The sequence below is a fragment of the Nycticebus coucang genome, chromosome 14 (genome assembly GCF_027406575.1).
Source record: "Nycticebus coucang isolate mNycCou1 chromosome 14, mNycCou1.pri, whole genome shotgun sequence".
In the NCBI taxonomy this organism is placed as follows: domain Eukaryota; kingdom Metazoa; phylum Chordata; class Mammalia; order Primates; family Lorisidae; genus Nycticebus; species Nycticebus coucang.
The window spans coordinates 92,657,327-92,684,025 of NC_069793.1; the positions used below are offsets into that span (position 1 = coordinate 92,657,327).

The 26,699-nt window shown below is 36.6% G+C and overlaps 1 protein-coding gene and 1 pseudogene across 4 annotated transcripts in view; both read left to right on the plus strand.

Moving 5' to 3' along the window:
* CEP126 (centrosomal protein 126) overlaps positions 1–26,699 on the plus strand; it is a 134,366-nt gene that overhangs the window by 39,703 nt on the left and 67,964 nt on the right. For all 4 annotated transcript variants that reach the window (XM_053562140.1, XM_053562141.1, XM_053562142.1 and 1 more), the window contains 2 exons: positions 16,161–16,306; positions 20,584–20,695. In XM_053562140.1, coding sequence (XP_053418115.1) covers positions 16,161–16,306; positions 20,584–20,695 — 258 coding nt within the window. The remainder of the gene's footprint in view (positions 1–16,160; positions 16,307–20,583; positions 20,696–26,699) is intronic.
* LOC128566254 (uncharacterized) lies at positions 16,404–16,545 on the plus strand (annotated as a pseudogene).

Sequence of the window (26,699 nt, forward strand, 5' to 3'; positions counted from 1 at the left end):
CCCCCAAGGAAAGATACGGCAGATGTAATTGAAGATCCCATTCACAAACAACTGGCTGAGATGTCAGAAATCAAATTCAGAATTTGGATGGCAAAGATGATTAAGAAAATGGAATTAGGAATTCGTGGAGAAATTCAAAAGCTGTCTCAAGAATTTAATGAATTTAAAGACAAAACTACCAAAGACTTAGACAGACTGAAACAAGAATTTGCAGCCCTCAAAGATATGACAAATACAGTAGAATCCCTTAGCAACAGAATGGAGCAAGCAGAAGAAAGGATCTCCGACATCGAAAATAAAGCCTTTGAACACTCCCAAACTCTCAAAGAGGAAGAGAAATGGAGAGCAAAAATGGATCACTCACGCAGAGAGCTCTGGGATAACTCGAAGAAGGCAAATATCTGACTCATAGGAATTCCTGAAACAGATGAAGTGGCCTCACTGGGCACAGAGGCCTTTCTGCATGAAATTATGAAATAGAATTTTCCAGACATGCCTAGAGAACCTGAAATTCAGATAGTAGATAGCTTCAGAACCCCAGCACGACTCAACCCCAATAAGACATCCCCCAGGCATAACATAATTTACTTCACTAAAGTTAATATGAAGGAGAAAATTCTCAAAGCGGCCAGTCGAAAGAAATCTATTACCTTGAAAGGGAAGAACATTAGAATGACTGCAGATTTCTCTGCTGAAACTTTTCAAGCCAGAAGAGGGTGGTCATCAATGTTTAATCTCCTCAAGCAAAATAACTTTCAACCCCGGATCTTGTGCCCAGCTAAACTGAGTTTCATTTATGATGGAGAAATTAAATACTTTAATGACATACATATGCTAAAGAAATTTGCCATAACCAAACCAGCTCTTTAGGATATTCTCAGACCTATCCTCCATAATAACCAACCCAATCCTCTACTACAAAAGTAAACTCACTCAGAAACTTCTGATCAAACTCCAACTTCCACAATGGTAAAAGGATTAAAAATGCCCACTGGACTTTCGAAAAACTCAATACCCCAAATTTCACCAAACTTATCAGTACTCTCCATTAATGTGAATGGCTTAAACTGCCCTCTAAAGAGACATAGGTTAGCTGACTGGATACAAAAACTCAGGCTAGACATTAGTTGCATACAAGAGTCACATCTTAACTTAAAAGACAAATGCAGACTCAGGGTGAAAGGATGGTCATCCATATTTCAGGCAAATGGTAACCAGAAAAAAGCAGGAGTTGCAATTTTATTTGTGGATACAATAGGCTTTAAACCAACAAAAGTAAGGAAGGACAAAAATGGTCACTTCATATTTGTTAAGGGTAAGACTCAATATGATAAGATTTCAATTATTAATATCTATGCACCCCACCAGAATGCACCTCAATTTATAAGAGAAACTCTAACAGACTTGAGCAACTTGATTTCCTCCAACTCTATAATAGTCGGAGATTTTAACACTCCTTTGGCAGTGATGGATCGATCCTCCAACAAAAAGCTGAGTAAAGAAATTCTAGATTTAAATCTAACCATCCAGCATTTAGATTTAGCAGACATCTACAGAACATTTCATCCCAACAAAACTGAATACACATACTTCTCATCAGCCCACGGAACTTACTCCAGAATCGATCACGTCTTAGGTCACAAGTCTAACCTCAGTAAATTTAAAGGAATAGAAATTATTCCATGCATCTTCTCGGACCATCATGGAATAAAACTTGAGATGAGTAACAGCAGGAATCTGCATACACATACAAAAACATGGAAGTTAAATAACCTTTTGCTGAATGATAGCTGGGTCAGAGATGAGATCAAGAAGGAAATTGCCAAATTTCTGGAACAAAACGACAATGAAGACACGAACTATCAGAACCTCTGGGACACCGCACAGGCAGTTCTAAGAGGGAAATTTATAGCACTGCAAGCCTTCCTCAGGAGAACGGAAAGAGAGGAAGTAAGCAACTTAATGGGACATCTCAAGAAACTGGAAATGGAAGAACACTCCAACCCCAAATCCAGTAGAAGAAAAGAAATAACCAAAATCAGAGCAGAACTAAATGAAATTGAAAACAAAAGAATAATACAACAGATCAATAAATCAAAAAGCTGGTTTTTCGAAAAGGTCAACAAAATAGACAAACCTTTGGCCAACCTAATGAGGAAAAAAAGAGTAAAATCTCTAATCTCATCAATCAGAAATAACAACAGACTCCTCAGAAATCAAAAAAATCCTTAATGAATATTACAAGAAACTTTACTCTCAGAAATACGAAAATCTGAAGGAAATTGACTGTTACTTGGAAGCACGTCACCTTACAAGACTTAACCAAAATCAAGTGGAAATGTTGAACAGGCCCATATCAAGTTCGGAAATAACATCAACCATACAAAATCTCCCCAATTAAAGAAAATCCCGGGACGAGATGGTTTTACATCAGAATTCTACCAAACCTTTAAAGAGAAATTGGTACCTATATTACTCAACCTGTTCCAAAAGGTTGAAAAAGAAGGAAGACTACCCAACATGTTCTATGAAGAAAACATCACCCTGATCCCCAAACCAGGAAAAGACCCAACAAGAAAAGAAAATTATAGACCAATATCACTAATGAATATAGATGCAAAAATATTCAACAAGATTCTAACAAACAGAATCCACCAACATATCAAACAAATCATACATCATGACCAAGTCGGTTTTATCCCAGGGTCTCAAGGCTGGTTCAATATACGTAAATCTATAACTGTAATTCAGCACATAAACAAATTAAAAAACAAAAACCCTCTGATCCTCTCAATCGATGCAGAAAAAGCTTTTGATAACATCCAACATCCCTTCATGATCAGAACACTTAAGAAAATTGGTATAGAAGGGACATTTCTTAAACTGATAGAGGCCATCTACAGCAAACCCACAGCCAATATCATATTGAATGGAGTTAAATTGGAATCATTTCCACTCAGATCAGGAACCAGACAAGGCTGCCCATTGTCTCCATTGCTCTTTAACATTGTAATGGAAGTTTTAGCCACCGCAATTAGGGAAGAAAAGGCGATCAAGGGTATCCACATGGGGTCAGAAGAGATCAAACTTTTGCTCTTCGCAGATGATATGATTGTATATCTGGAAAATACTAGGGACTCTACTACAAAACTCCTAGAAGTGATCAAGGAATACAGCAGTGTCTCAGGTTACAAAATCAACATTCATAAATCAGTAGCCTTTATAGATACCAAGAACAGTCAAGTTGAAAAAACAATTAAGGACTCTATCCCATTCACAGTAGTGCCAAAGAAGATGAAATACTTGGGAGTTTATCTAACAAAGGACGTGAAAGATCTATATAAAGAGAACTATGAAACTCTAAGAAAAGAGATAGCTAAGAATGTTAACAAATGGAAAAATATACCATGCTCATGGTTGGGAAGAATCAACATTGTTAAAATGTCCATTCTACCCAAAGCAATATATAATTTCAACACAATCCCCATTAAAGCTCCACTGTCATACTTTAAAGATCTTGAAAAAACAATACTTCATTTTATATGGAATCAGAAAAAACCTCGAATAGCCAAGACACTACTCAAAAATAAAAACAAAGCAGGAGGAATCATGCTACCAGACCTCAGACTATTCTACAAATCGATAGTGATCAAAACAGCATGGTACTGGCACAAAAACAGAAGTAGATGTCTGGAACAGAATAGAGAACCAAGAGATGAATCCAGCTAATTACCGTTATTTAATCTTCGACAAGCCAACTAAAAACATTCAGTGGGGAAAAGATTCCCTATTTAACAAATGGTGCTGGGTGAACTGGCTGGCAACCCATAGAAGACTGAAACTGGACCCACACCTCTCACCATTAACCAAGATAGACTCTCACTGGATTAAAGATTTAAACCTAAGACATGAAACTATAAAAATACTAGAAGAGAGTGCAGGGAAAACCCTTGAAGAAATTGGGTTGGGCGAGTTTTTTATGAGAAGGACCCACCGGGCAATTGAAGCTGCTTCAAAAATACACTATTGAGACTTGATCAAACTAAAAAGCTTCTGCACAGCCAAGAACACAGTAAGTAAAGCAAGCAAGCAGCCCTCAGAATGGGATAAGATATTTGCAGGTTATGTCTCCGACAAAGGTTTAATAACCAGAATCCACAGAGAACTCAAACGCATTAGCAAGAAAAGACCAAGGGATCCCATTGCAGGCTGGGCAAGGGACTTGAAGAGAAACTTCTCTGAAGAAGACAGGCACACGGCCTTCAGACATATGAAAAAATGCTCGTCATCTTTAATCATCAGAAAAATGCAAATCAAAACTACTTTGAGATACCATCTAACTCCAGTGAGACTAGCCTATATCACAAAATCCCAAGACCAGAGATGTTGGCGTGGATGTTAGAAAAGAGAACACTTTTGCACTGCTGGTGGGAATGCAAATTAATACATTCCTTTTGGAAAGAGATATGGAGAACACTTAGAGATCTAAAAATAGATCTGCCATTCAATCCTGTAATCCCTGTACTGGGCATATACCCAGAAGACCAAAAATCACACCATAACAAAGATATTTGTATCAGAATATTTATTGCAGCCCTATTCATAATTGCTAAGTCATGGAAAAAGCCCAAGTGCCCATCGATCCACGAATGGATTAATAAATTGTGGTATATGTACACCATGGAATATTATGCAACCTTAAAAAAAGATGGAGACTTTACCTCTTTCATGTTTACATGGATGGAGCTGGAACATATTCTTCTTAGTAAAGTGTCTCGAGAATGGAAGAAAAAGTACCCAATGTACTCACCCTTATTATGAAACTAATGTAGGACCTTCACATGAAAGCTATAACCCAGTTACAACCTAAGAATAGGGAGAAGGGGGAAAGGGAGGGGAGGGAGGGGGATTAATGGGATTACACCTGCGGTGCATCTTACAAGGGTATATGTGAATCCTAGTAAATGTGGAATGTAAAGGTCTTAGCAAAATAACTAAGAAAATGCTACGAAAGCTATGTTAACTAGTGTGATGAAAATGTGTCAAACGATCTGTTAACCAAGTGTATGGTGCCCCATGATCATACTAATGTACACAGCTATGATTTAATAAAAATTTAAGGAAAAAAAATCATTTTGGGAAGCTTGGGTAAAGGGCATACAGGGGAAAAAAAAAGAAATTGGTCTGTTCAAGAGATCTATTCTTGATTAACTCTTGGAAGAGGGTGTAATTCAGGTATTGATCTATTTCCTACACATTGTCAAATTCCTGGGCATAGAATTTTTTGTAATACTCAGAGATGATCTCTTGTATTTCTGTGGCATCTGTTGTTATTTGTCATTTCTGCTTATTAGAGGGTTTACTTGTCTGTTTCTAGTTAATCTGGCCAAAGATTTATTGATTTTATTTTTCAAAAAAAACCAATTTTTTGTTTCACTAATTTTCTGAACGATTCTTTTGTTTTCAATTTCATTCATCTCTGCTTTTTTGGCTATTTCTTTTCTTCTGCTGAATTTGGGATTAGATTGTTCTTTTCTCTTGCCTCAGCTTCCCAAGTAGCTGGGACTACAGGTGCCTGCCACAATGCCCGGCTTTTTTTTTTTTTTTTGTAGTTGTCATTGTTGTTTGGCAAGCCTGGGCTGGGTTCAAACCCACAAGCTCCAGTGTATGAGGCTGGCACCCTAGCTGCTGAGCTACAGGCACCGAGCCTGTAATTTCTATTCTTTTAATTTTGCTGAGTTTTGATTTATATCCTAGGATGTGGTTGATTTTGTGTCTTCATTGTTGTTGATGGGCTGATGAGAAGCATGTATATTCTTTATCTTTGGGATGGTGTGTTCTGTATATGTCTATTAATCCCGTTTGTTCTAGGGTCGCATTTAAATCCTTTGTGTCTTTATCTAGTTTCTATTTAGAGGATCTGTTCAGTTCTGTCAGAGGCCAGCCTGTGCCTCTTCAGTGGTGAATTCACTCCATTGACATTTATTGAGAAAAATGATAATTGATAAGTGTGTGTGAAAGGCTATTGTGTAGTTTTGTCCTTTGCGCCATTGTGGAAGTTAAGTTTTGACCTTCAGCTTCTGGGTGTTTCCTTTGCTGGTGATTCATCATGATGGTCAGTGTTGAGAATAGCTCTAAATATTTCCTATAGAGTTGGTCTTGTTGTGGTGAATTTCCTCAGTGTTTGTATATCCACAAAAATTGGATTTCTTCATCAATTTTGAAGCTTAGTTTAGCAGGATACAGAATTCTGAAAATTTTTTTTGTTTAAGAATGTTGAAGGTGGATGACCGTGCTCTTCTGGCTTGAAAGGTTTCAGTTGAAAAGTCTGCTGTCATCCTGATGGCTCTGCCTCTGTAAGTCAGTTGGTGCTTACTCCTGGCTGCTTGCAGAATTTTTCTTTCTTCTTGACTTTTGACAGGTTCTTTAGTGTGTCTCTGAGTTTAGATCACCTACGGTTTGATATTCATCTGAAAGGACTGTATTTGGGTCTTTAGTAAAACTTGGGAAGTTTTCATTTATGATAATCTTCAGTAGGACTTCCATTCCTCTGGGACAATATTCTTCCCCTTCAGAAATTCCTATTATTTGTGTGTTTGAATGTTTCATGGAGTCTCATAGTTCTCTAAGCACCTGTTCTGCTTTCTCTCTCTTCTTTTCAGCTTCTTTAACTATCTGGATTAACTCGATAACTTTATCCTCTAGCTCTGAGGTTCTTTCTTCTCCTAGGTTTAACCTTTTTTTATACTTCCTACTGCAGCTTTACATTCCCTGCTTGTCTTCTTCATTTCCTTAAGCTCCACCATATCCTTTGTATATTCTACATATCTCTCATCCGATTTTTGGTTCTGTCTTTCCATTTTCTCGTCCACTCCTTTTATTGTCTTTATCATCCACATCTTAAATTCCCTTCTGTCAAGTCCATTAATTGTTTATAGGTGGAGTCTTCTGCAGTAGCTGCCTCATGGTCCCTTGGGGGAGTTGCTCTGTTTAGGGTTTTCATGTTGCCTGAATTTTTCTGTTGGTTTAGCCTCATGTGCTCTTTCTTCTTATTCACCTCCTTGGCCTCCTATTTACTTCTGACTCCATCCTTTGTTTCAAACAGAAGACCTTGCCATTGATGACAGTATGTTGCAACATGTTGCCAGGACACCAGGTGCCACTGTGGTTTTTTTAGGAAACAGAGAGCACAGCTAGCCCTCTATGGTCCTTCTTTCAAACTTAGTTGCCTTCAGTGATCACCTGATTGTTTGTTCAGCATTCAGACCCTGCTGGGTTGTGATATTAAAGCTCACAAAAATCCTTCAGGGGCAGGTCTCACAGTGCCCCCTAACTCTAGTTCCCATGGGGTGCAGGAGTCCCTCAGCCTGACCCACAGGTGGAATTAAGACAGCCATGGTTTAGACCCCTGCTAAGACCTTCTCAGAACCTTCCCACAATGGCAGCCCTTTGGCTGCTGAGACCTTCTCAGTATGGCTGCCTCACCATATGGCAAATCCACTCCAACTGGCATTCAAATCTGCTTGCTGTATGTTATTGGAGTCTGCCTCTTCTTCCAAGCTTTTCACTCAACATGCAGTTTCCCCCAACAACTGAAAACTTCAGAAAGGCTTCCTCCCATCCTGGACCTCCATGGAGTTGGTCATACCAGTTGGTCACAATCACTTTGCCTAATTCATCAGATTTCCACAACTCTGGATCATATGCTGTGTCCAGCTCACCACCTCTTCACTGTGCTCCCTGGGCTATAACTCTGGGTAAGGTCCTTGTACCAGGTGTGGCTGGGTTCTCTTCCCCAGTTGTTGTAGGAGCGTTCAGCTGAACATCATTCTGGTCTGCCATCTTGCTCCGCCCCTTGCCTAAGACTCAATTCATAAGCAGTTATAAAAAACAATACAGAGAGATTCCATATATCCTTTACTCAGTTCCCCCATTGATAACACTGTGTAAAACTGTAATACAATATTACAACCAGGATAATGAGATGTATACAGCCAAGATACAGAACATTTCCATCACCAGGAGGAACTCTCATGTTGCCCTTTTATTAGCCACAGCCACTTCCCTCCTAGCCTAATCCCTGGAAATCACTAATCTGTTGTTTCTCCTTTTTTTTTTTTTTCATTTCCAGAGTTTTACATAAATAGGATCATGCCAAATGTAACCTGGGATTCATTCAGGTTGTGTATCAGTAGTTTTTTCCTCTTTGTTGTTGACTTTTTGTTTTTTTTGTCTTCGTAGAGACAGAGTCTCACTTTATGGCCCTCGGTAGAGTGCCGTGGCCTCACACAGCTCACAGCAACCTCCAACTCCTGGGCTTAAGCGATTCTCTTGCCTCAGCCTCCCAAGTAGCTGGGACTACAGGCACCTGCCACAATGCCCAGCTATTTTTTTGGTTGCAGTTTGGCCGGGGCCGGGTTTGAACCCACCACTCTCGGTGTATGGGGCCGGCGTCCTACCGACTGAGCCACTTACTCCAAGATATGGATCTACCAGAGTGTGTTTAACTGTTGACCATTGAGGACATAGGGTTTATTTCCAGTTTGGGGCAGTTATAAAGTTGCTATAAACATTTATGTGTAGGTTTTTGTATGAGCTTACCTTTTTATTTTCAAAGATAAATAACCATGAATATGATGGCTTGATCAGGGTCACTTGGTAGTTGCATGTTTAGTTTTTTAAGAAAATGCCATCTGTTTTTCAGAATGAGTGTACCTACAGTAGCGTAAGAGTAATTCAGTTTTTCCATATCCTCATTTGCATTTGGTGGTGTAACTATTTTTTATTTTAGCTATTCTGATAGGTATGTAGTAACATTTTATTGTTTTGATTTTCTTTTTCCTAATGGCTAATGATATAGAATATATGCTCATGTGCTTATTTGCCATCTGTCCAGTTTCTTTTTTTTTTTTTTGAGACAGAGCCTCAAACTGTGGCCCTGGGTAGAGTGCCGTGGCATCACAGCTCACAGCAACCTCCAACTCCTGGGCTCGAGTGATTCTCCTGCCTCCGCCTCCCAAGTAGCTGGGACTACAGGCACCCGCCACAACACCTGGCTATTTTTTTTTTTTTTTTTTTGGTTGCAGCCTTCATTGTTGTTTGATGGGCCCAGGCTGGATTCGAACCTGCCAGCTCAGGTGTATGTGGCTGGCACCTTAGCTGCTTGAGCCACAGACACCAAGCCTGTCCAGTTTCTTCAGTGAAATTTCTTTTTACACTTTTTATTCATTTCTAATTGGATTATTTGCTCTTTTACTATTGCGTTTCAAGAGTTCTATATATATTCTAGACACTAATTCTTTGTCAGATATGTTGTTTGTAATTTTCTTTTATTCTGGAGATTGTCTTTTGATCTTCTTAGGGTTTTTCCCAAAGCAAAAGTTTTGAACTTTGATGAAGTCCAATTTACCAGAGTTTTTTTGTGAACTGTGCTTTTTGATGTTAAGGCTAAGAATCCTTTGTTTAGACTTAGATCTTGAAAATTTTCTTCAATGTTTTGTCCTAAATTTTATGGTTTTGTGTTTTATAGTTAACATTTATGACCCATTTTAAGTTAATTTTTGTGTAAAGTGTGTGTTACAAGTAGATTTTATTTGGTTATTTGGGGGATTTTTGTTTTTGTTTGTGTGTATTATGTGCAGTATTTTGCCTACGTCCAATTGTTCCAGCATTATTTGTTGTAAGGCTATCTTTTCTCCATGAATTATTTTTGTACCCTTTCACAAATCACTTGGGCATATTTGTTTGGATCTATTTTCTGTATTCTGTATTCTGTCTGATCAATTTTTGTGTATGTTCCTCCACCAATACTACCACATTTTGTTTACTGTAGCTATTTAGTATCTTCAAATCACATAAGCTGATTCTTCTCACTTTATTCTCCTTTTTAAAAATTGTACTAGGTATTCTGGGCGGCGCCTGTGGCTCAGTCGGTAAGGCACCGGCCCCATATACGGAGGGTGGCAGGTTCAAACCCGGACCCTGCCGAACTGCAACCAAAAAAAAAAAAAAGCTGGGTGTTGTGGCAGGCACCTGTAGTCCCAGCTACTCGGGAGGCTGAGGCAAGAGAATTGTTTAAGCCCAGGAGTTGGAGGTTGCTGTGAGCTGTGTGAGGCCACAGCACTCTACCGAGGGCCATAAAGTGAGACTCTGTCTCTACAAAAAAAAAAAAAAATTGTACTAGGTATTCTAATATCTTTCTCTTTATACATAAAATTTAGAATAATCTCATCCAAACCTACAAAAAATATTGCAGAGTTTGATAGGAATTGCATAACCTGTAGATCAGTGTGCCATGGACAGAATTGACATCTTTACTATGCTGAGTCTCCTAATTCATCTACTGAGTTTTTAATTTAAGTTATTGTATTTGTCCATTCTAAAACTTCATTTATGGATTCTTTAGATCTTTATTTTTTGACACTTTTATTTTCCCTTGAGTCATATTTTGAGACTATATTTTTTTCATTTGCAAATAGGTTTATAGTTGCTTATTGAAGCATTTTTATCAGTTTCTTTAAAATCTTTGTCAGATAATTCTAACATTTTAGTTGTCTTGGTGTTGGCATCTATTGATTTTTTGGTAATAATGTGTTTATTGTTCTTTTCATAAATTAAGGGATTTTATTTGCTAATACAGTTTATTCCTGCACAAAATGCTTAGGAACAGGAGTGTTTTGGATTTCATATTTTCTAGAATTTCGGAATATTTGCATAAACATAATGAGGTATCTTGGGGATTGGACCCAAGTCTAAAGATGAAATTCATTTATGTTTTATATATACATTATACACATAGCTTGAAGGTAATTTTATACAATTTTTTTAGATTTTATACAATATTTTTAATAATTTTGGGCATGAAACAAAGTTAGTGTTCATTGAACCATCAGAGAGCAAAGGTATCACTATGTTAGCCACCTATGTGAACAATCAATCTGTGGTTGTATGGCCTCATTATCATTCCTGACTATAAATTTTCATGCTACCAATAAAGCAATTATTTTCTTATACATATTCACATTTTAAGTACTTAAGAGTAAAAACATACGACATACTATTAATATAGCGAAAAAATAATGTGAGGTAGTAGCAATAATAAACAACACAGGTTTTCAGTCTCCATGTTGACACTGAAAAAGTTTTAAATTTTGGAGCATTTGGGATTTCAGATTTTCAGATTAGAAATGCTCAGCCTGTACTTTGTGAAGGATTTTTATGCAAAGTATATGAGGGATATTGGTCTATAAATTTCTTTTCTTGTAATGTGTTCTTCAGGTTTGGGAATCATGGCTATTAAACATGTCCTTACAGAACATATTGGGGAATGTTTCTTCCACCTCTGTATTTTTTAAAGATTGTATATGATCGTTCTCTTTTAAATATTCTATTAATAAATATAGAAGTTTTTCACATTTTATTTTTCTTCTGTGTCAGTGTCTTTAAAAGTCGTTTATGAAGTTGGTTCATTTTATCTATATTGTTGAATTTATTAGTACAAAGTTGTTCACAACATTCTCCTATTATTCTTTTTAGGTCTGTGGTATGTACAGTGCTCTCCTCTCTTGAATTCATGATAGTGTTAATTTTGTTTGGTCTTGTTTTTCCTTCAGTGTTCTTGGTAGGAGTTGGTCAGTTTTACTAACTTTTTCAAAACCAACTTGTGTCTGCATCATCTCTATTTTTTATTTACTTTTTCATTGGTTTATTCTGTTTTATTTCCTTATTTTTATTCATTTCTTTCTTCCTACCTTAGGACAAATTTGCTTATCTCCTTTTTCTTCTTAAGCTGGAAATATGGCAGAATTAACTTTAAACCTTTCCCTTTTTCTAAGCATTTAAAATTATAAATTTCCCTCTAAACCCTCTTTTAACTGCATTTAACAAATTTGATGTGTTGCATTTTTATTTTTATGTAATTCAAAATGTTTTCTTTCTTCTCTTCTGATTTCTTCTTTCACCCATGGTTTATACAGAACTGTGTTTGAGTGTTTTTTTCTTTAATTTCCAATTATTCAGAGCTTTTCTACATATCATAATTGATCTCTAATTTAAATCTGTTTTGGTCAGAGAAGATACTTGGTAAATTTAAATCTTATGAAATTTACTGAAATTTCTTATGAATTTCACTGAAATTTATTTTATACATTAACTTAAGATTCTTATGAAGTATTTGAAAAGATTGTGTATTACAATTATGAGTATAAAATAATTATTCTTCCATAAATATTAACAAGGTTGAGGTAGCTGGTAGTGTTATTCGAATCTTCTGTATGCTTAGTGATGTATTTTGTCTGGTTGTTGTATTGTTAAAAGAGGGATATTACAATATGCACCATGATTATGGATTTGTCAATGTCTCCTTTTAGTTCTGTGTTTGCTTCATGTATTTTGAAGGTCTGTTATTAGGTACATACACCTATGTAATTTCTGTGTCTTTCTAATGAATTGACCTTTCTATAATTATGAAATGTTATTTTTCCAACTTTGGTAATACTCCTTATCATAAGATCTGATATTAATATAGTTAAGTAAATTCTATTATTAATATAGTCAAATACTTTGTATGGTATCAATGTAGTCAAATAAATTTCTTATACTTTTCCATCCTTTTGCTTTCATCCTGTGTGTATTTGCAATTAAATCTTGATTTATAACTGTTCTAGCAAGTGGTAAGTCAGAAACTGTGAAAGGTCTGACATTTTATCCTACTTACAAACCAATAATTTAGCTTACCACAATTTTATTCTCTACTAATGAGATGGCTATTAATTTATGTTGCCTATATTGAAATATTAAACAACAAATAACTTATTTCCTTGTTTTTGTATTTGCTATGCCACTTAAATGCTCAGTATTTTATTTGATAACTCAAATATGAGACATTACTGAACAACATGAAGTTCTTGAATTAGAGGAAGGTTTATGTCACCATTATGTAATAAATTCCCTTGAGCGCTTAGGCAGCTCTGGATTTCTCAAACCAAATCTCAGATATACAATTTTGTCTAGAGTTAGCTCCATGTCAGGAGAGATCATCAAAATATTTTCCTAGGAAACAAGTCTATTATAAACACTAAAACATCACTAACATAAATTAGTAAAAAGAGGTCAGACAATTACGTTCGCAAACTCGTCCTAGAAAAAGAGCTACATGCCTCCCTGCTGAATGTCACCAGGGTCACCTTTGTTTTTTGTTTTTTTTTTTTTTTTTTTTGGCCGGGGCTAGGTTTGAACCTGCCACCTCCATCATATGGGACCAGCGCCCTACTCCTTGAGCCACAGGCGCCGCCCGGGTCACCTTTGAAGTACTCCCTTGGGAAGCTATGCACTGACGGACGCCAGCACATAGTCCACCATTCAAAGCACTTTTTTTTTTTTTGGCCGGGGCTGGGTTTGAACCCACCACCTCCGGCATATGGGACCAGCGCCCTACTCCTTGAGCCACAGGTGCCGCCCTCAAAGCACTTTTTCTAGAACAAGTTCATAAACTTAATTGTCAGATCTCTTAAGATGACAGCTCTGATGAACCTTCCAGAAAAAGAGTTTCAAAATTGCTCTGAAGATTGGACCAGGTGCTGGTGTCAATACCTAGCTTCAAACAGCTGGACATCCAAGATGGCTTTTTTAGTCACATGTCTTATACTTGGGTGAGATGGCTAGAACAGCTGGAGGCTAGCCAGTATCTGTCTCCTAGGGAGTGAGCGTTCCAGAAGACCAAGTTGGGAGCTGAAAAGTTCTAACCTTCTAGTCACATAGCATCAGTTATAATATTCTGTTGGTAATAAGGGAGCCACAGGGACAGACTGATTAAAAGAGAGAGGACTACATTATCATGGTTCACCAGAGACTATGTTTGGAGACTGGATACCTCAGGAGTACATTCATGTTTTATTCCACTTGACACATGATTTGAATGTCAAGTAAAAGTATATCAATTTAGAAGTTAGAATTTTCCGAGTTGACTCAGCTTCTAAACTAGCTTTCCTCCCAACAGAAAGATACCCTCTCAATGACTTCATTTAGTTGCTTCTGTTTTCTTTATCTTTATTCAAAGACTATTTTTAGCATATTCACATTTTGTATGACAATCACTATTATCCGTCTCCACAATGTTTTCATCTTGTCCAACTGAAATTCTGTCCCATTAAATAATTCCCCTTTCTCCACTCCCCAGCCTTGCTAAGCACGCTTCTGCTTTCTGTCTCTGAATTTGACTATGCTATGTACCTCATATAAGTAGAGTTATACATTTGTCCTTTTGTGACTGGCTTATTTTACTTACCATAATGCCTTCAAGCTTCATTTACGTAGTATGTGTGACATGTATCAGAATTTTTTTTTTTGTAAGACTGAAAAATATTTCATTGAATGTATATGTCACATTTTGTTTGTCCATTCATCTGTTGATAGACAGTTCAGTTGCTTCTACCTTTTGGCTGTTATAAATAATGCTGCTATAAAAATGGATATACAAATAATCTGTCTGAGCCCCTGTTTGTTTTCACTTTTTGGGGGTATAGTCCCAGAAATGGAATTGCTTTGTGATATGGTAATTCTATGTTTAATTTTATGAAGAATCATAACATTTGCACAGAGCAGCACCATTTTACATTCCTACCAGTAATGCATATGGGTTCCCATTTCTCCAAACCCTTGCTAACAGTTCTTTTTTCGGTAATAGTCATCCTAGTGGATATGGAGTAGGATTTCACTGTAGTGTTAATTTTCATGTTCCTAATGATTAGTGACATTGACCATCTTTTCGTATACTTGTTAGCATTTACATATCTTCTTTGGAGAAATGTCTATTCAGATGTCCTTTAACTATTTTCAAATCAGGTTGTTTTGTTGTTGAGTTATGGTTCTTTATACATTCTTGCAATCAATCCTTATCAGATATATGATTTGCAAATATTTTACCTCATTCCCTACATGGCCTTATTTGTATATTGGCAGCCTCTTTTGACCCACAAAAGTTTTTAATTTTGATGAAATTTAACCTATTTTTTCTTTTCTTGTCTGTGCTTTTGGTGTTATATTCAAAAAAAATTGGCAAATTCAATGTCATGAAGTTTTTTCCCTTTTTTTCTTCTGATGGTTTTATAGTTTTAGCTCTTATATTTAGATCTTTTGATCCATTTTTTTGCCTTACAACACATACAAAAATCCAGTTGATTTTTGTATGTGTTGTAAGGCAAAAGTCCAACTTTATTCTTTTGTAGTATCTGGTTTTCTCGACATCATTTGCTGAAAAGATGGTTCTTTTCTCATTGGAAGGCTTTGGCATCCCTTTGGAAAATAATTTGACCATAATGGGAGGTTTTATTTAATGTATTCCATTGGTTTATATGTCTGTCTTATGCCAGTACCATACTGCTTCACTATAGATTTGAAATCAGGAAGGGTGAAACCGCCAACTATATTCTTTTTCAAGATTATTTTGGCTATTCAGGATCCCTTGAGAGTCCATATAAATTTGAGGGTGGATTTCTCTATTTCTAAAACAAGTCATTGGGATTTGCATAGGGATTGGATAGACTCGGTAGATAGCTTTTGACATCTTAACAATGGTAAATCTTATAATCCATGAACACAGGATGTCTTTCCATTTGTTGCTTTTTAAAATTCTTTCAGCAATGTTTTGTAGTTTTTGGTGTATGAGTCTTTTGCCGCTTAAGTTTATTTCTAAGTTTTTTTTTAATGCTATTGTAAATGGAACTGTTTTCTGTAATGTGAAGAACTAATTCACTGGTGAAAGGAGCAGTCTTGAAAATTATGGGGTAGTCAAGAAAATGCTATATATTTCTGTTTTTTAAACTTTTTAAATTAAACCAAAGTTTAAAATTAGCTGTCATGTTAAATTTAGTATAACTTTTTAGGAACAAAATTTTCTATAGCAGGGCTTGGTAAGTAGGAATAGCTATACAGTCAAGTACAGAGCCTTCTCTTACTTGCAAGAAATGAAGATAAAGGATTTTTAAATTCTTACCCAATGGCCTGGTTTTAAAAAATATATAAAATTGGTTGTTTCTAAGTAAAATTTTGAAACATAAGAACACTACAATATAATAAATGCATTGTTTTGAAAGTATTTCCTGTGTTGAGATTTTGAAAACTTATTGGTTGTTTCTGTTATCTTTTTTGTGTTTTTCATATAGAGCTTTTGAAGAAAAACGAAAAGAACAAGAGGAAAAAGAATACCAAATCAGAGAACAGATACTTCAACAAAGAAAACAGAAGTTTGAAGAAGTTACTGAAAAATTCCAGCGCGCCCATATTCCTCTTTCACAGCGGAGGAAATCAGGTGCCTTAATTTCTAGAAGAATATGAGAAAAAAAAATTAAAATTTTAATCACATTTGGCTTAAGTAACAATAAATGGTGAATTAAGATATGAACTGGATACTTACCTAGCAGGAGAGATGCCGTGAGCACAAAGGTAGTTTACCCAGGATGAGGCTCATCCATTGTACTCTGGGTGTGCTGACTTCTGCGATTTCCCCTAATTCATGATAATGGGGAACTGTGTTTGTACTTTCCCTGGTGTCATTATTGAGAATAAAAAAAAAAAAAAAAATGAGGCTCTGCATCCATAGCTCCGTGAATAGGGCACCGGTCACATACACCAAACGTGGCAGGTTCAAGCCCAGCCCAGGCCTGCTAAACAACAATGACAACTGCAACCAAAAAATAGCTAGGCATTGTGGCAGGCACCTCCTGTAGTCCCAGCTACTCGGGAGATTGAGGCAAGAGAATCGCTTAAGCCCAAGAGTTGTAGGTTGCTGTGAGCTGTGATGCCACGACACTCTACCAAGGGCAACGTAGTAAGACTCTGTCTCAAAACAAAGTGGAAACTCAAAAAGAACAATATTCCATTTGAATAATAGGATGAAAGATAGTAACTTTATTTAGATTTAATTTCGAGAATATTTTGTTGACTCTTAGTAAACTCTAAAAAATTCACAAGTTTGATTTGACTTCAAACTGGCTTACAATGTTTTATCTTTTTAAAATTGACTTAGTAAGAACCTTAACAAAAAGAAAATTTAACATTTGGTTCAGGAAATTAGTGTTCATATTCATTCCATCATTTTATTCACAGTTTGGTTCAAATTCACATTTAAGAGACGGGCACAGGCCAGGCACAGTGGCTCATGCCTGTAATCCTAGCACTCTGGGAGGCCGCAGAGGGTGAAATGACTGAGCTCATGAGTTCGAGACCAGCCTGAGCCAGAGTGAGACCTCCTCTCTAAAAATAGCTGAGTGTTGTGGTGGGCACCTATAGTCTCAGCTGATTGGGAGGCTAAAGCAAGAGAATTGCCTGAACCCAAGAGTTTGAGGTTGCTGTGAGCTATGACGCCAGGGCACTCAGAAAAAAAGACTGACAGAACAAAAATAAAATCTTTAAAGTGATATACCAACAATCTAAAATAGTAGAACCAATCAAGAATTTAAATATGATTATGGTTGGTTCTTCAATATCACTTCTACATTTTTATACCTTAAATAGTAAGACAGAATTAATAATATGCTTTATAAAGAAAAAGGATAAGCAGAGCCATTGTGTTTTCAATAAACATATGCTATACTAAATTGTACTTAGCCCTGGGTTAAGCTAAGCCACAGAGAAATGAAATTATATTCTGCTATTAAAGATCTCCCAATCTATTTTGGAGATAAGAGTAAATGAACAATTAATGTCAACAGTGAGTAACAATTGCTAGAGTAGCAGAATGTGTAACGTACTATGAAAGTCCAGAACACTGAGCCTAAGGAGGGACCTTGAGGACGTCATTCCTGGAACAACGACCTCAGCTGGGTCTTGAAGAATGAGGAGTTTGCCAACCAAAGAGAAAACAAAAGGAACAGCTTGTGCAAGTAAATTATATACTTCAGTGTATCTGAAGCATGGGATGGAAAAAAAGAAGAAAGTGGATATAATGCTAGAAAAAATAAGTTGTAGCCAATTCTCAAAGAACTTTTTGTATACCATGCTAGGAATTTCATCGTTATGCAAATGTAGTCCACTTACAATTTTTTTTTAACTGAAAAGCAAGCCCTTACAGTGTGAGTAACAGATCTTCCTATTAATAAGAGCAGCCAGTAAACTGCCCAAATAACAGTAGTTTACACATGATAAGGGTTCACTTTTTCATGTAATATGAAGCCCTGAGGTAGATAGTAAAGAGATGGTGTGATGATTATGTAGTGTCAGTGGGGAACCAGACTGCTCCTATCTCTCAGCTCAGCCATCTTCACTACATAGTCACATGGTAGTTGCTAGAGCTCTAGGCATCGTATCAGTGTTCAAAGCAGGAATAAGGAAGAAAAGGGAAAGGTAAAAGGGGATACCTCTGAGCTTCCTTTAAATCGTTACCCTAGAAGCCCTCCATCACTTTTTATCTCAAATATCTCCATTTGCAAGGGAGTCTGCAAAATATAGTGTTGTTGTTTTTTTTTTAATGTGGGTATATTGTCACCCTAACGATATAGGGTCTGTTACCAAGGAAGAAAGGCAAAATGGATATTAGGTGGGAAGTTAGGGGTCTTTACTATAATTAGGTTTGTTTGTTAAAAAGATAATTATAGTAACAACATGGAGTATGGGTTGAAATAGAAACTCACTAAAGTAGATAGACTAGTAGAAGTCTTTTTATTTATTTATTTTTTTTTTTGAGACAGAATCTCACTCTGTCACTCTGGGTAGCGTGCAGTGGCATCATTGTAGCTCACAGCAACCTCAAACTCTGGGGATCAAGTCATCCTCTTCCCTCAACCTCCCAAGTAACTGGGACACACAGGCATACACCACCACACTTGGCTAGTTTTTTCTATTTTTAGTAGAGACAAGGTCAAGCACCTGCCTTGGCCTCCCAGAGTGCTAGGATTATAGGCAGGACTCACCACACCTGGCCCATAAAAGACTATTTAAATAATTGTAAAAAGAGATGTTAAGCTCCTGAATTAAAGGCATGCACTGGCTGTAATATATTTAAGAGTTATAATCAATAGGACTCCATTACTAATTTATCAAGAGTGGTAGAAGAAAGGCTAGGAAAACAGTCTTCTAGGACTTAGCAGAGAACTTCATACATTTTAAACACTCCAGTGATTTTTAGATAAATTAATTATTTTGGTAGATGATGGTAATATTAATCAAGGTGTCAAATAAAGGAGAAGAATCAGGTTAAAGGTGCAAAAGTTCATTTAAATTTTAAATACATTGATTTCGAACTACCCATAGCTCATCTAACTGGAGAAAAAAAATCAGCAACTAGAAATATGGGTCAGAAACTCAACAGAAAGATATGGAATAGAAATGTGTATTAGTGAGCAGGGCGCCAGCCCCATATGCCGAGGGTGGCGGGTTCAAACCCAGCCCCGGCCAAACTGCAACAAAAAAATAGCCGGGCGTTGTGGCGGGCGCCTGTAGTCCCAGCTACTCAGGAGGCTGAGGCAGGAGAATCACCTAAGCCCAGGAGTTGGAGGTTGCTGTGAGCTGTGTGACGCCACGGCACTCTACCGAGGGCAATAAAGTGAAACTCTGTCTGTACAAAAAAAAAAAAAGAGTCACTGATTAATAGACCTATAGTTGATAAATGAAGCCAAATAAACAACAGGATATAGGCCACAGATGGAGGGGTCGGGCCTGAGATAGAATCTTAAAGTACACTAAGCATTTGCTACAGGTAGAACAAGAAGAACTAAAATGGGTTTTGAGAATTGGTTATCAAGAAAGTAGGACAGTAAACAAAAGCAAAGAAAATAATGTATACAAAGGCAAAAGAGAAGGTAGTTTTAAGAGAGCGAATAGGGTCAGTTGTGTCAAATGCCTGAGAAAAGTAATCACCCTCTCATGAGGACTGTTTGTTCCAGAGATGATCTAACTACCTAAGAGTCTGTGTGCAAAAAGTCAGGAGTTGTAGCAAAAAACAAATGACATACACATCAATGCAATTGAACATTATGCAGCCACTTAAAACATACTGGGGAAACTCTCTATGGACTGAAAGAGCTCCACCAGAAATAGATCTACTATGAAGCTAAGGAGGTTTGAGTTTCAGGACCCCTCACTGTCGTGACCCCTACATCTAATTTCACATTAGTGATTTTTTTTATGTATTTATTATGTATTTTTTTTATTAAGTCAGATATACATAGATCATGAATACATTCATGCATATGTGGGGTACAATGTGCTGATTTTTTTTTTCATACAATCTGATGTGGTTAGATCAAACCAATCAACATAGCTTTCACCTCATTTACTTGATTATTGTGCCAAAACATCTGTGTTCTACACTTGACGGATTTGACTTGTACCCATGTGCTCCATAGATGTGGTCTGCCTTTCACCCTCCCTGTGCCAAACCTCCCCCCTCCCCTCCCCACATAAGTAATTTTTCATTATCTGTTCTTAATGAGGACCTCCAAAAGTACTTATAATATTCTAAAAAAATTTTTCTTTTTGCAAAAGTTTTAAAGCAATATTTTGTCATTGACCAATTAAGTTATTTATTTAAAAGACCTTTGAAGATAAAATAATTGTGTATTATTCGACCCTTCTTTATTATCCGCTCAGTTTTTCAAAAACCAGTTCCTCCATTAGAAGAGGCCCTCAAACAAATACAGGAATCCAATTTAAAATCAGAAGGAAATCTTCCCTCTTTCCACAGACCAACAATGAATTGGAGGTAAGTAATTTGTATATGTATATGTAATTATTAGTATATAATGATTACATAGTTTTCTCGTTGCTGGGTTTATAGGCCTTTTCGTGAGTTACTCTCATCTCTTTTAAAATTTATTATTTTATTTTCACAGATTAAATTGAAATAAAGAAAAAAGTAAATTGGAACGTCAGAACTCCAATTTGTTGTCTTAAAGTTTTATATATTAATAAAACCTGGTTCTGTCCTTGATCTCCAGGACATATCATTCAGTGTATAAAACTAAGATCTAGAATAAAATAGATAATATTCTCCCTTCTGTGTAAGAAAAGGGAAAAATAAGAATACACATTTTTATTTCCTTATTTTTGCATAAAGAAACAGTGCAGGACTACAACACAAATGACTAGTGAGAGCAAGATTTCCAAATGTGCATCTTTTATTTACATAATAAATATATCTATGTTATATAAATATAGATATCTTTTTATTCTGAATCAAAATTTTATTAACTATAAAAAATGTTAAGTTAATATTTTTAAAATTAAAATTCAGTACTAGGAATGAAGAGCAAGGACAAAGCTACATCAAACAACTCTTCAGTTTATTACCAAATTAAAAGGATGAACCAAAGGATCACCAGATATGCATAATATCAGACTCTTTCCCTTGCTTCAGAGATAGGCATGGATTGGGAATGTCAACAGGTCAAAAAGATTTTAGAAAGAAAATCTTAGAAAGAGTAAAAGTATGAAAAACCTTTTCTCATCTCCTGCTAGTGCCTTCCATTGGCCAAACTCAGCCATAAATCCAGAACAAAGGATTATTCATGCAGTCTCCTGGAGCCTAGAGGCAAGTGGAAAAGTGTGACAAGTGACTTTGGAAGAAAAAGAGAGGATATCCAACATAGAAGCCGTGTGCCCACTATATTTCACAACAAAAACACCACCGGCATCTTTGGTCAGAACATTTTCAGTGGCATGGTGGGGGCAGAAAATAGATTATAACGAATTAAAAGAGAAATGGAGAAAAAAACAGACAAAAAATGGAGCTTAACTGTGAAATTAAAAGTGGTAGGACAATAGCCAGAGGCTAGGATAGACATTGATTAGTGCGGGTTGCACATATAAATGAGATATGGTCCTCTGCCCAAGAAGGGTTTGCAGTTACGTTATAATACAGTCTAATGGTAGTTACATTATAATGCACATGTAATAAATACTATGTAATGGGGGCTATTACAGAAATATTAGTAAAGTGATAAAGAGCTTACAGCTGTAATCCTAACAATTTGGGAGGCTGAGGTGGGAGGATCACTCGAGGTTAGGAGTTTCAAGACCAGCCTAAGCTAAGCGCCACTAGAAAACGGAAAAATTAACCAGGCATTGTGGTAGGCTCTCTCAGCTACTCCAGAGGCTGAACAGGAGTACCATTGAACCCAGGAGTTGGAAGTTGCAGTGAACTAGGCTGACACCATAGCACTCTAGCCTGGGCAACAGAGTGGGACTTTGTCTCAAAAAAAAAAAAAAAGTACAAAATGAAGTTAGAAAGTAGTCTTAAATAATTGTCTAAAAAAGAAGCATGGGTTGGATTTTAGGCATGTGCCAGGTTACAGTGTTGTGAAAGGCACAGAGCCCTTGCTCAGAACCTATTCAGAGTGGCGGACTACAGAATGTGTTGTTGATAGGACAGGAAAAGATTTGAAAATATACTTTGAGATCAGACGTGAAACGTTTGCATGTCTAGGTAGAGAATTTGATTTTTTTGTTTGGTTAGAGACAGAGTCTCACTTTGTCGCCCTTGGTAGAGTGCCATGGCATCACAGCTCAGAGCAACCTGCAGGTCTTGGGCTTAGGCGATTCTCTTGCCTCAGCCTACCGAGTAGCTGGGACTACAGGTGCGTGCCACAACACTCAGCTATTTTTTTGTTGCAGTTTGGCCGGGGCCGGGTTCGAATCCGCCACTTTCGGTATATGGGGCCCGTGCCCTACTCACTGATCCACAGGCACCACCCAACGTAGGGAATTTGAATGTTAGCCTATAACTACTGAGGAGCCAATCAAGATTTTTAAGCAGAGGGTGTTATAATCCTCTTTTTTATTTTAGAAAGATGAATGGTACAAATGTTAGGGAAAAGAGGGAATAGAGAGAAATTGGAGGCAAGGAGACCAGAGAGTAAATTACTGGGATAATGCAAGGGATAGATAATCACTGCTTAAACTTTAACAGTAATTTTTTGTATGGTGAAGAGAGGATGGATCTTATTAAAGAATAAAAGAGATTCTGAGTGGTTAGAAAGAGATGAGAGAGAAGAAAGGATGAAAATAATGCCTTTCCACAATGCAGGAAAGTGACATAAAGAAATAAGAGTTTAAGTATGTTGATCAAATAGAAGTATAAGACTTGGAGTATAGAGAAAGCAGCAGCAGGAAAATCAGGAAATATCTAGCTATGAGTTAAAAGAATATATGTTAGAAGAGTGATAGTGAAGCAAACAAGAAATAAAAAAAGATATTTCATTAAAAGAATAGATTATAAGTGTGGTATATGAAAAGAAAATGGAAAGAGAAAAAAATCAAAAGAAGCTAACATTTTGAGTTTTGATGAAATATTGGCATATAAATCATTATAAAATTTGGTTACTTTTTAAAAATTCCATTTGCACCTTCTGAATTAGGATAAATATCAATTTAAAAATGTGTAAAAAACCATCTGACCAAAGATGTGAAAGATCAAGGCTATAGAAATACAAAGTTCTGATCATATATAATGTTGCTTAATTTTTATGGGTACTTTTTCTCTCTGCAACCAGATTCTAATATTCTAGAGGACATTGGCAAAAGCTTACACATGCATTTATTCCCCATAGAGCTTATTCCTTCAGCACTGTGCATGCTGGAGGAATTCAATAAATACTTTGGATGAAGAAACATAACCAACAGAAGTGAACACTTCTGAGAGGGTGTAAATGTGGCCTGAAGTTTGAGAGAGGAGGAGGGTATTCATCAAGACATACACTGAAAAGTAACTTCAGAGAGAAGGAATATTCATGTGTGAAAAAGACGTAGAGGAATGAAAGGCATGTGGTGATAAGGGAGTTACTAGTAGTTCAATTCAGTGAGAAGAGAGCTGTGGGTAGAGAGGTTTGAAAGAAATCCATGAGTTAAATCATAAAGAATTTGTTAAGGAGTTTGTTCTAAAAACAATTACTAAAAGATCTGAAGCAAGCACACAACATTTATATTTTAGAACTATTACCAGAATGGAAAAGAATAGGGTAAGACTAAAGGTGAGCAAGCCAGGTCAAGGGGCACTTTAGCTAATGAAAATGATGACTTCTTCAGCTATCTGGCACGTAGATTCAACATGATTTGTTAACAATTTAAGACCCAGGGTGGTGCCTGTGGCTCAAGGAGTAGGGCGCCGGTCCCATATGCCGGAGGTGGTGGGTTCAAACCTAGCCCCGGCCAAAAACCAAAAAAAAAAAAAAAAACAATTTAAGACCTGGAAGGTGACTGGGAGGAGTCAAGGATGAGCCCAGAGCTGAGATTTAGTCAGTAAATAGATAGTGAAACCATTTTTCAAAATAAGGACTAAGGATTATAAAGTTAAGAGGGTAGATCTCAAGTCATTTTTACCATAGTCAATGTGCCTTTTTAAATGGATATTTATCCTAATTCAGAAGATGCAAATGGAATTTTTAAAAAGTAACACACACATACATATTTTGTAGTAAGAACATATATATATATATATATAATATGTTACTAGCTATGAGGGAGGAATAAATAGGTTTAGGGGAGGAAATAATTAGAAGGAAGATGATAAGCTGTAAGTTTGAAATATTTATGGGATAGTCAAGAGTCAATATCTCATGCTAAGTAATGTGGGCCATGAATGTAGATATGACAGTCATCAATGAATGATGATTGCCATTGACAGTCTTAGATTGAACTAACAATCAAATTCCCCTGACTGTAACAGGCCATATTTGGCTTCAACTAGGAAAAAAACAGCAAACACTGCATGACAACTTGAGAACACTCTTCAGTAGAAGGAATTCTTACAGCAGGCCACAAAGCAGTTGAAGTGCTGTCTTTGCTATATTCCTACCCCCTACAAGGGACAGTTCAGCTGGTAAGGATCACAATGCGCCTGTGGTTCAAAGGGGTAGGGCGCTGGCCCCATATGCTAGAGGTGGCGGGTTCAAACCCAGCCCTGGCCAAAAACTGCTAAAAAAAAAAAAAAAAAATCACAATGGGTAGGCATCTATCCACCCTGGATTGGAAGCCCCATTTCCAAAGAGGAACCAGTATTTCTTGTAATAGATCCATATGAAGGCTTCCAAGACCGTGCAAAAGATATGTCCAGTAATAAGAATTACCAAGCTCAGAGAAGCCAAAACTATAGCTTCTTATTAGGCATCTATGGTTTATTCACAGTCCTATTAGCCCAGAGGCAATTTACCAATGATGAGTCATTTTTATCATAATCAGTGTGCCTTATAATACAGCTCAAATCCTTCCTGTTATCCAAGAGAACAAACTTAGAAAGCTAACCCAAGTTGAAATGGGCCATCTTTCAGTGTTCCCAGAGACGGGGAACAGATTTTGTTAACCTTTCACCCCTACAGAGATATAGATAAGATCACACAGACAAAATAAATGAGATTATACAAAGAGTATGGGTATGTGAAGAAAAGAAGTTCAAATAACTCTCAAAAATTCTAGCATATAAAGGACAGGCACAGAAAAAGAAGCTCAAAAAAGAGCCTAAGAAAAAACAACCAGAGAAGTACCAGAATAACCAGGAGAACATGATGATATGGAAACCAAGAAAATTAAAGTCAGGAAAGATTGTTGTCAAGAAGTGTCTGTTTTGTAATTATTAGGTCCATTAGTTAATCACAACCAATGCAATATACTGCAGTGGGAGAAGTGGAAGCCAAACAGCAGTAGGTTAAGGAACAAATTGAAGTTGTGGCAGTGAAAGCCATATAATTTTAGAGGACTCTGTGGAAAAGCTTGTCTGAAAAGAGAAGACAGACAGAGGAGATTCTGGGCCCGGCGCCTGTAGATCAGCGGCAAGGGTGCCAGCCATGTACACCAAAGCTGGCAGGTTCAAATCCATCCTGGGCCTGCCAAACAACAATGACAACTACAACCAAAAAATAGCCAGGCGTTGTGGCAGGCGCCTATAGTTCCAGCTACTTGGGAGGCTGAGGCAAGAGAATGACTTAAGCCCAAGAGTTTGAGGTTGCTGTGAGCTGTGATGCCACAGCACTCTACCCAGGGCAACAGCTTGAGGCTCTGTCTCAAAAACAAAACAAAACAAAACAAAATCTAAACTATTTAGTGGTGTAGAAATAATGTGCATTTTTTTAATACAGGGCTTTTTCACTTTGAGGTTTTTCACTTTTTCTGTGTATCACTTGTTATCCTTTATGTTAATCAGATACTTTCAGTTGAAAATCTCTCATACCATGAATGAAAACATAGATATTTTTCTTGTTCAACAGTGTGCAGTTGCTTAAAATCTTAGAAGAGTTCAACTGTCAGAACAACTTTGATTTCCCTCTAGCAAACAAATATGTAATTATGATTACAGCAAATCTGTGCTAGAATTATTAAATAGCATACATCATCTTTGTTTTATGAGCAGTGATCTTTATTTTGTATTAGAATACCTAGTTTTCATGTTTTTATGACTATTATCCTAGTTTTCATGTTTTACGACTATTATGACTGTGTGTGTGTGTGTTTATATATCACATAGATGTTATATATTTGGAGAACAAATGTGTACAATATATAGGGAGAACCCTATGGTTTACTTATTAAAAGTTGGACTTATCTCCAAAAATAACTACCAGTATTAAATTATGGTATGAAAGTGCTTTGTAAACTATAAAATGTTACACAAATATGAGATATTGAAATATTAATTGGGTGTTAGGTTATTGGAAATATTGATATTTATTGAAAGTATAATTAAGCTACAAATATTAATAAACTATTACCATGTTAAA